The 11,629-nt window shown below is 37.9% G+C and overlaps 1 protein-coding gene across 1 annotated transcript in view; it reads right to left on the bottom strand.

Annotated features, from left to right (window-relative positions):
• Window positions 1–1,886: 1,886 nt before the first annotated feature.
• Window positions 1,887–11,629, bottom strand: part of LOC135213605 (V-type proton ATPase subunit d 1-like) — a 49,327-nt gene continuing 39,584 nt past the window's right edge. Inside the window, exons 5-7 of the mRNA XM_064247627.1 lie at window positions 10,456–10,613; window positions 10,064–10,240; window positions 1,887–3,385 (exon numbers count right to left, since the gene is read on the bottom strand). Of these exons, the coding sequence (XP_064103697.1) occupies window positions 3,146–3,385; window positions 10,064–10,240; window positions 10,456–10,613 (575 nt within the window). The 3' untranslated portion in view covers window positions 1,887–3,145. The remainder of the gene's footprint in view (window positions 3,386–10,063; window positions 10,241–10,455; window positions 10,614–11,629) is intronic.

Genomic DNA, 11,629 nt, shown 5'->3' with positions numbered 1-11,629 from the left:
TTAAAACTGTTTCAGGCAGTGATACATAACCCTGACCAGCAGGTCCAGTCTCTCTTCATTAGAAAAAAAAAATATATATATATATATATATATATTATATATATATATATATTATATATATATATATGTATATATATATATCTTATTATAATATATATATATATATATATAATATATATATAATATATATATATATATATATAGATATATATATATATATATATATATATATATAGATATATATATATATTATATAATATATATATATTATATATATTATATCTATATATAAATATAATAATAATAATTTATATATATATATATTTGCTAGTTAAAGTTTGGTTTTAGCTTGAAGCAGATTCTCTGGTTTTCAGTAAATCTTAATAATGGCCACTCCATTTAGGCAATAACCTGCATTACAGTATCACCTCCTATATAACAAAAGCTTTTAATGACCTGTTGGCCTCCTTCCTTATGACTGTTTGCCAACGGACATTGTTAACCCTCACATCATTTCAAATACAGCATCCTCATTCCACCTGTTAAAAGGATTTTTTCCCAGCTAATAAAAAAAAGCCAGTTATAACTTAATCAATCATGTTTCTTTTACTACATTCTCATTCACTTCTCTTCCTCCAGGTGCTCTCCGCCCTCCTAATAACCCATTGCACTAGATTCTGAGGGGTCATTAAAAGGCAGAGGTATTACATCAATGCTTTATACTTTTATCAAGGGTTGGGGCCAGCACATTCAAAGCATAAGCCCAAACCTTGTCTTGTTTGTTTGTTAGTTTGTATGGTTTTTTATGTTGCATGGAACCCGTGGTTATTCAGCAACGGGACCAACAGCTTTACGCGACTTCCGAACCACGTCGAGAGTGAACTTCTATCACCAGAAATACACATCTCTAACCCCTCAGTGGAATGCCTGAGAATTGAACATGCGACCACCAAGGTGGCAGGCCAAAACCATACCAGTCACGTCCCTGAAGCGCTGAGATACTGTATTTCCTACCTTATTCCATGAGAAATCTTACTGGCATCCTTTAGAAATGTATTCTACCACCCTGATTGATTTTATTCAATTTAGGCTGTCATGCTAAGCGTAGGGGCACTTTCAGCCAATCAGGATTCAAGACATGGAAAAGAGGAACTTTTGAGGGGTTGGACAGCAATACGTCCAAAAAATATGAATCACAAAGTCACACAGGTGGAACTGGGAGAAAAAACCCACAGTTGCACCATGAAATAATAGTTGGAGAGGTTACACAGCAAAATTGAAGCATTTAAGTTGGAATCAAAGTAAAGTAAGTGGCTAAAATGTGGGTGCAACTAGGGTCTGAAGGAACACTAAAAACAGCCTTCAGTAACACTAAGCCCCTAAAGGATCTTCTACTGCATTAATAAATTCTTTTAACAGTCTATCTCATTAATTTCTAGTCTGTCAACTTCCACCCTTTCTTTTAAATAGTTAAGCGTAATATCTGACTTCAAATGGGAATAAATGAATAAGGATGATTCAATCTTGATGCTGTACTTTCCACTTCAGTTCCCAAGTTCAAGTTCTTTAATTACATAGAAGGTTTTGCCACCTACGAGGGCACCTTTCAAAACATTTTCCTATTTGTAAGAGAAGTAGAATCAATTCAACTTATCCTTAGTTGGCTTTTTTAATTTCTTAGTTATTACTGTTAATTACATCAACATTGTTATTAAGGTGTTCAACTACTCTAATTCTTAACCTTTAGATAGCAAAGTTTTACTGCTGGATTTTATTCCTCATGAAATCTGAAATTTGCATCAATTTTAGCCAACCCATAATGGCAGAAGTTTGCAACATTAAACTGCATAACTCACACACAAACAAAGGATTATGAAAGTCCTGGATACCATTATAATTTATACTTCCATTTACACAAGACAGACACGAGAATATGTAAAATGAAATATATATTAATGTTTATGTACACATATTGAACAGTACCAGTAGGAGCTCATTAACATTCACATTTATGACATTGTGCCTAATAGTGCATCCTATATACAATGCTAATAATTCAATTCTGCATTAATGAATATGGAATGGTCACTTTCACTTATACCATGCAAAATATAAGTACAGTCAAAACTTACACTTTTTCACTGAACTTACAGAAACGTTGCATGATTGTATCCAAATGATTTTCATCAATAGTATACGTAAATTTACAGAAATATCCCATAACATTAAATAAAATTATAAATATACTCTTCTAAGTTTCAACCTCAACAACAATATATCAAATTAAACTGCACTGCTACATGACAGATGACAATAAACGAATTTCTTTCACTCCTAATGACAACCTATGCACTCTTATCTATGTAATTATAAAATAAGTTTTTTCCTCTTTACTAGATAATGTACAAATTTGTTTATCTGGGTGGAGATGGTACAAATGTCAAGTTTTCAGTCCAAACTTTATTAAAACAGAGCATTTAATATGCAATGTGCCATGTACATAAGCTTGAATTTCTGCTCATACAAATAAAATTCCACTACTATACTTACAACAACAACATACCACCAACCTTGTGCTATCTGGGAAGACCCCTTACAAAAACTGTTGGGATCTTAATTAGCTGTTAAAGTTCCAGACTCGATTTCTGTACAGTATATTCCTCTCCCCTTTTCTTATGTAATGTAGTATTTAAAATGAAAGAAAACTAACTTTAACATTCTGGCATATTTCCAAGAACTGGACAAAAGAATCAAACCAGATTAATGTTAAATGTTTTACACCACCAAATAAGTATATTTCCTATTTACAAAGCAACTTTATGGTATTTCACTCCTAATACGAAAATATATTGCTGAATTCAACAAAAATATAAACATATTTTCAATTAAATTACTGTTTAAAACTCCAGCCACTTCTTTAAACTCTGCACCTGATAAAATGCCATTTAAAACAAAATACCAAAATGTCAAAAACCTTATCCCTGTTCTAATATTCTGGACTTGATGTTTGAAGGAAATCATATTCTTAAAAACTTCTAAAAAAAAATTAAGCTAAATATACAGGGATCATAAACTAAACTTTCGTCATGTTTGGGAAGAACTGATAATTAGTGTGCATTTTAATACTGTATTACTAATAACATGATTAAAGAATTGGTATGTAGTTGTCAATCTTTGCCCTGTGTTTCTGTGCAATACATTCTGCAATCCAAACAATGTTGCGGCATTCCTGTTCCTTCAGTTTCAGGTAGGCATAGAAGACACCAAAGTGGAACTGATTCAGAAAAGCATTCACATTCAGCTTAACTTCGTGTTCAAAGAATTTGTCCTCAAGGGTCTTTTCTCCAGGATTGTTTCCAGCTCCTTCAAATAATGCACGATATTCCTGAAAGTTGATAGCAGGTTAGTGAAAAATATCCGATATCCTTTTTAACCCATGGTATGTGCAATTAATCACACAAGTACTTGAAACTGAGATTTAACCTGTGCAGATGATGTTTTAAATCTAGGATAGCCTGAGTTATTGCTTGCAACCCACAGATTAACAAGCCTGTAACATTTTAAACCAAGAAAATCCCTCATTTGACAGATAAAGTATCAAGGAAATTCAATAATTTATGACAATTATCATTACTATTCCAAAAAATTAAGAAATATTTGAGGTATCAAACCTGTATCATACAAAGTTTATTAAGTCTTCAATCTCTGTCTTAGATACTATTATACAATCACTTAACACCATTTAGTGTCAAATAACAAATAAACGTCGTCTTGGATGACTTCTCAAGTCCACTTGCTACATATAACGTATAAACATTATTATTATTATTTGCTGATGTCTCATAGTCATACAAAGTAGAACACACTTAAAGAATAATTCCAAAAGTTTGTAAGTAGAAAATTCTTAAAGAATAATTCCAAAAGTTTGTCAACACTAAAAATAAGTAACAAAAACATGACAGATGGCTTCCAGGAGCACACTATTTCTTTTTATTTTTATGATAAATAATGATAACAATGAAACTGTGAAATTGTTCCCAATTACTATTTATATTATTATTATTTTTTTGGTCTATCACAGTCTTCCAATTCGACTGGGTGGTATATTTATAGTGTGGGGTTCTGGGTTGCATCCTGCCTCCTTAGGAGTCCATCACTTTTCTTACTATGTGCGCTGTTTCTAAGAGCACACACTTCTGCATGAGCCCTGGAGCTACTTCAGCCTCTGGTTTTTCCAGATTCCTTTTCAGGGGTCTTGGGATCATGCCTAGTGTTCCTGTGATTATGGGTACAATTTCCACTGGTATATCCCATATCCTTCTTATTTCTATTTTCAGGTCTTGATACTTATCCATTTTTTCCCTTTCTTTCTCTTCAACTCTGGTGTCCCATGGTATTACGACATTAAGTGATACTTTCTTCTTGATTTTGTCTATCAATGTCACGTCTGGTCTATTTGCATGTATCACCCTATCTGTTCAGATACCATAGTCCCTGAGGATCTTTGCTTGGCCGTTTTCTATCAACTCCTTCAGGTTGGTGCTCATACCACTTATTACTGCCAGGTAGCTGGTTTCTTGCACAAACTCCAGTGGAGGGATTTTGCCACTGAATCATGCCTCTTTTTGTACTACTACTGTGCAAGTGCTGGACATTTGCTTGCTTTGTGGTTTATGGTCTCATTTTTCATGTTGCACTTCCTGCATATGGGCGAGATGTTTTCCATCTATCGTACTTTGAACATATCTGGGCCTGATCTTGTGCAGCTGTTATCATTCCTTCTGTTTCTTTCTTGAGCTCTCCCCTCTGCAGCTATTGCCATGTTTCATCACTGGCCAGTTCTTTAGTCTGTCTCATGTACTGTCCATGCATTGGTATATTGTGTCATTCCTCTGTTATGTTTGTCATTCTCATGTCTCTGTATGTTTCTGGGTCTTCATCTACTTTTATCAGTCCTTCTTCCCATGCACTCGAGCCACTTGTCTTCATTGGTTTTCAGATACTGCTCCAGTGCTCTGTTCTCGATGTTGACACAGTCCTCTATGCTTAGTAGCCCTCTCCCTCCTTCCTTTCGTGTATATATAGTCTGTCCGTATTTGCTCTTGGGTGTAGTGCCTTGTGTATTGTCATGTTTCCCAGTTTTCTGGTCTATGCTGCAGAGTTCTGCCATTGTCCATTCCACTAAGCCTATGCTGTACCTGATTACTGGTACTGCCGATGTGTTTATGGCTTTTATCATATTTCCGGCGTTGAGTTTTGACTTGAGTATCGACTTAAGTCTCTGCATATATTCTTTCCTGGTCGTGTCCTTTATCTCTTGGTGTTTTATATCCTCTCCTTTCATTGTTCCCAGGTATTTGTATCCTGTCTCATCTATGTGTTTAATGTTGTTCCCATCTAGTAGCTTTATCCCTTCAGTCCTTGTCACTTTCCCCTATTGTATGTTGACCAAGGAAGATTTTTCATTCCAAATTCCATCCTGATGTCCCCAGATACAATCCATACAATTAGGAATAGGGTATCTATTTCCTTGATGCTCTTACCATACAGCTTGATGTCATTCATGAACATCATGGGGTTAATGCTGTTGCCTCTTTCCTTTCGTTGGTACCCAGCATCCATCTTCTGCCGTACTTTGTTCATGGGAATCATGGCTACTATGAAGAGTAGTGGGGACAGTGAGTTGTCTTCAAAGATCCCTCATCTAGTTTTTCCAGGTTCCTTTTGAAGGATCTTGGGATTGTGTCTAGTGTCCCTATGATTATGGGTACAATTTCCTCTGGTACAACCCATATCCTTACTTCTATTTTCAGGTCTTGATACTTATTAATTTTTCTCTTTCTTTCTCATCTACTCCGGTGTCACCAATGAGGGATACTTTCTTCCTGATTTTGTCAATTAACGTCCCATCTGGTCTTTTGGCACATATTACCTATTTGTTCTGATACCATAGTCACCGAGGACCTTTGCCTGATAATTTTCTATCACCCCTCAGGTTGGTGCTCGTACCGCTTATTACTGCCAGGTTGCTGGTGTTTCTTGCACAGGTTCCAGTGGAGGGTTTTTGCTACTAAATCATGCCTCTTTTTGTACTGGTTCTGAGCAAGTGCCAAACATTTGCTTGTTACGTGGTTTATGGTCTTGTTTTTCATATTGTGCTTCTTGCATAAGGGTGATATGTTATTTCCACCTATCGTTCTTTGAACATATCTAGTTCTTAGGGCCTGATCTTGTTCCACTGTTATCATTCCTTCTGCTTTCTTCTTGAGTTCTCCCCTCTGTAGCCATTTCCATGTTTCATTGCTGGCCATTTCTTTAGTCTGTCTCTTGTACTTTCCGTGCATTGGCCTGTTGTGCCATTCCTCCATTCTGTTTGTCATTCTCCTGTCTATGTATATTTATGGGTCTTTGTCTATTTTTATCAGTCCTTCTTCTCATGCACTCCTGAGCCACTCATTTTCACTGGTTTCCACATCTGCCCCAGTGCACTGGTCTCGATGTTGACACAGTCCTCTATGCTTAGTAGCCCTCTCCCTCCTTCCTTTGGCGTTATGTATATTCTGTCCGTATTTGCTCTTGGGTGTATTGCTTTGTGTATTGTCATGTTTCCTAGATTTTTGGTCCGTCCACTCTACTACCCCTGCACTGCATCTGATTACTGGTACTGCCCATGTGTTTACGGCTTTCTTCATATTTCTGGCATTGAGTTTTGACTCAAGTATCACCTTGAGTCTCTGCATATGTTCTTTCCTGACCGTGTCCTTCATCTCTTGGTGTTTTATATCCTCTCCTATTATTGCCAGGTATTTGTATCCTATCTCATCTATGTGTCTGATGTTATTCCCATCTGGTAGCTTTATCCATTCAGTCCTTATAACTTTGCCTTTTAGTATGTTACCTAAAGCACATTTTTCTATTCCAAACTCTATCCTGATGTCACCAGATCTCCCTCACCTGGACTTCTACACAATGATATGGGAATCACTGATCTCAAGCAAAATATCACTGATGCCATTGCCATCACTGATGAGGTTATGCTACAGCGAATATGACAAGAAATCAAGTACCATCTTGATGTGGTTCATGCAACTAATGGTATCCATATTGAGGTACAGGCAGTCGCTGGTTATCGGTGCTCCGGTTTTTTGGTGCTTTTCTAACGGTGAAAATCAGCAATTTTTGGCGCCAATTTCTGCTCATAATCAGATATTGGAGCCGATCTCCGGTTATCAGCACCGATCTACCAAGCCAGAGAAGTCCCTCTTGGGAGGAGGCAGAAAGTCCAAAGAAGGAGCTTCTCTAGTAGCGTATATAACAAGTACCTCATCTTCACGCGTTGCTGGGAGAAGTAAATGTAGCTTTGCCTTGCTCTCTCTTAAAGGCCAGCCAGCCATGCACTTTACAGAGAGTTTTCCTTGAGGAAGAGGAAAGAACTAATTTAAGCAGGTTGATACCTTCAGAGGACTGCTTGCGAATCAGGAAGGTGGAAGCTGGAGAAGTTAGGACAGTAGAAACAAAGAAATCTTAGAAGCTCTCCAGGAGAAATCTCAAAACAGACAAGTATGCAAAAATGGGGTTGAATCCTGAACAACTTCTTCCTCTGAAGAGCTAGAAGACAAAGACTTGTCTTAAGTTTTGGGAGCTGTTGCAGTTCGCTTCAAGAAACCCATAAGCTCTGACAACTGACCGAGTGGAGCTAACGAATTATCCTTCTGAACCAAAGGAGGCGAAAGCTATGATCATAAGTTGGGCATCCGGAAGTTGCAAGCAGGCACTTAGTAGTTGGCGCTGGCCGCTCAGAAGTTGGTGTCGGGTGCTCGAAGTTGGTGCTGGGTGTTTGGAAGTTGGCACTGGGTGTGTTTGGAAGCTTGCGAATGGGTGGGTGTTTGGAAGTTGATGCTGGGTGCTTGTAAGTTGGCGCTGGCTGTTTGGAAGTTGGCGCCGGGCACTCGAAAGCGGAAGTCTGGTATGAGAATGCGGGCGCCAGACATCGGAAGTCGGCCGCTTGTGGGATAAACTGGGCGCTCAAGACCATGTCCCAACCAATGATGAGGACGTGTAAGAGAAGCAGACTGATCCTGAAAGCTGCAGGAACGCTGCGGGCTAGCCTCCCTGTAACTCTTGATTGCAAGAGGAGAGGAATCACCATGTTCTGCATGGCTCTTGAGAGGGCGCAACTACACGGAATAGCGATACGCGCAGTTCTTGACCGGGTTGGAAGAGTTTGACTCTGATGAAAGTTGATGCACTGAAACTCCGTTCCAATGACTTTTTGTCGAAGTCTGTGAACGAATTACAGGCTCGACAGCGGGGGCCATTGTCCATAGGCAAACCCCAGTAGCCTCCCTTGGACCTCGGGTATGTTTTCTGCCTGGGGCAGGGGAGTGGAATAGAGGCCTTTGTCTAGGAGCACTGGTGGGACTGACAGCCACCTCCTCAGCATTCAAAACAATGTCACTTCTCACTGCACTTTCACTATGCACATTTTTCTCTATAAGAGATTAATTGCAGACCCTGTTCTATAAGAGTATTGGATAAAAATTCAAACTTACGATCAAACCTCTAGTCGAGGCTGGCAATGGTGTGGAGAGCGGAATCGTGGGAACCTGGATCAGGAGTAAGTGGATAAAGTAGGATGACTCATGATAGGAGAAGTAGGAGGAATAGGAGGAGTAACAGTTTTATTATCCACTATATTAGGAAAAGGAGTAGATTCTGTACAAGCCCTATTCTCAGCCCTAGAGGCTGCCTTCCTCTTTCTATATCAAGTCCTTTCTAAATGGGATTTTAATGTCTTCCATTTTTATCCTCCCAATCCTGGCACTTTGGGCAAGTATTATCCTTACTACATTCCTGTTCCCTACACTGAGTACAGGCAGTCCCCAGTAATTGACGGACTTCGTTAATGGCGATCCGGTTTTATGGCAATTGTCTAGCACCGTAAAATTGGCAATTTATGGCGCCATAACATAGCTAAAAGAAGTACCATTAACTGGTTACCTGTGCCATAAGCACCATAAATTGCCAAGTTTCGGTTTAAGGTGGTTTTTGCTTATCAGCACCCCGCTGAGAACCCCCACCAATAACTGAGGACTGCCTGTACAGTTAGAATGAGAATCATAAGAAAACTTGGCAAATCTAGTTTTACAACCCTCTGAACAGAAGCGAATGCCAGATGATCTAGTATCCAAAATGCAAACTAAAGAAATTCCTATGGGTAACCAAAAAATAATCATCTGATGAATGAAAGCCACAACAACAAATTCTGACCATACTAAAACAAAGATTGGGCAAATAAATACCAGAAAAGCAATGAAGTAGATGCAGAAAACTCCTGATGTTAATTGGAAGCTGGCAGGAAACGAATTGAGCTCTTTGTTAGTTTGGTCTCTCAAGTCTGAATAGTGGGCAGGACCTTGTTACTTACACACTAATGATAGAAGCGTCACCATACAAATTTTTAATTTTTAAGCTGCCATAGGTTAAGAACCAATAGCTATGTAATTACTTGGTAAGTTATTTATATATAAAATTTTAAGTTATTTGTATTTCCCTTATACAAACCATAACCTTTCATGGGTGGAGTACCTTCCAGCACACATGCTGGACCCAGCCCATTTACCAACTAAGAAGAGAGATGGAGAGATATCCATGGAAAGGGAGAGAGAGGATGTATGCCCTTTCATAGCGATTTCCCCACTGGACTTTTGACAAGATATGCAACCCTGACAGAAGAAAAAGGGAGGCAGAGGAGGATTTCCTTCAATATGAAAGAGTACAGTTTGTATACCTAGGAAAATTACCCATTCCTTTAAAAATTGGGTATTTGTCCCTATGGAGACACAAACCATCACCTTTCGTATGTGGAAACTCACAAATTAGGAGGGTGGTATATTACCAAAAAAGAGCGCAAGTGCACTAGTATGTATGATGATGCCATAATAAGCTGAGCAGAGGTATGTATCACCATACACCCCCTATTGTAATACAAGTAATCTGGACTACTAAATAACCATAATTCTAAGAAGCTTAATTCAACCTTTAAACCTGAAAAAGTACTCACAGTGTAAAACTCAGCCACTTGTTTGACATTCTCGGGATCATCAGCACGTGCCAGGGCAGCTAATCCATCAGGGTACAGTTTCCCGCACTGAGGGTAAAGTTTCTTACGATCTTCATTGGTCAACTCGGTTCCAAAGCTGTTCAGTGTGATAATAAATGCTCTCCTGTCTGCCTCAAACTGTTGCCAACAAAAAATAGTAATCATATAAATACAGAAATTCAATTATGTATTATCATCCAAAAACATGGACATTAATAAAAATCAAAAGCATTTCACTAAAACTTTTGCAAAATTATAAAAAAATCAATGACTATGTATTCAAAATATCAACAGTGCATCAGCTGCAAAGTAAAGCATCATACAATAATACATAACCCATATTACACACTTACAGCCAAGATCTCACACATGACTTCAGCAGTAGTTCCTCCTAAAGACTTGCAATAACTATAAAAAGATTCCAGGTATGCCTTGTATAAGGTGTTACGGATGATTTCAATGTTAAGTTCATCTAAATCTTGTTCACTAATGCACTCCCCAAAGAAGTCAGCTGCAAGTTTAAAATGGTTTAGTATATATGGTATAAATAAATCTTCAATAGTACAGCTCCAAGCAAAAAGCATAAAAAAAGTTTTATCAAATCCTAATTAATACTGCATCTGGACATAATAATCAATGAGGAATACACAAAGGAGTCCTATTAATATACAGCCTACATGGTTTCCCAGCAAACTGTAATACAGAATATCAATCCATTCACTTAAACAATGAGACCAGGAATGCATTTAAAACACAATGAGGCACTGAGTTATCAGAAGCTATATATGGCTAGTCTGCTCATTATCTAGAGATAACAAGCCTCTTGTTAACCTGTTACTGAAACATTATTATCATCTTTCAAATATAACTTACGCAAAAACTGAAACATGTTCAACTCTAAAATAGTTGGCTCAAATTATGGTCTTAAATGAGTACTACTGAAAATAGGAGCAAGGCAAATTTAAAGATCCTACATTAGGGGGGGAAAAAACTAAAAGGGAGGTAATTCTCAGAAAAAATATAATTTGCAAATTGCAGCTCGATTAAAGTACTAGTGTCACTGTAGTTCCTATGATCACCCCATTAAAAATTTACAGCAAAGCTCGGCAATCTATACATCAAGGTATGACCTCTTCCCAATCCTGTTTACCTTGGTATTTGCTTTTTTTGTTTGTTTGTTTGTATGGTGTTTTTACATTGCATGGATTTGTTTTTAGCTCCTACTTATCATGGTAAACTCTACACTGTTGCTAACCATCATATTCTCTCCTTGTTTCCTGCATACCCTGAGCCCTGTAACACTCTACTTAGTCAATGGTTCATTCCTTTAAGGCTAAGCCTCACTCTTTGTCTTCATCTTACTACTACTACGTAGAATCTTAGACTGCCGAGATGACTCAGGAATGTAAACTTACAAAAATTATGCACTATGTATATATTAAAAACCAACTTACGAACCATTCGAGATACGAATGGCTGTCCGGAACATAACTTATTCATAAGTAGGGTGGTGACTGCTATGAATAC

This window comes from Macrobrachium nipponense, chromosome 43 (genome assembly GCF_015104395.2).
Source record: "Macrobrachium nipponense isolate FS-2020 chromosome 43, ASM1510439v2, whole genome shotgun sequence".
In the NCBI taxonomy this organism is placed as follows: domain Eukaryota; kingdom Metazoa; phylum Arthropoda; class Malacostraca; order Decapoda; family Palaemonidae; genus Macrobrachium; species Macrobrachium nipponense.
This window is presented reverse-complemented; position numbering and strand designations above follow the sequence as displayed.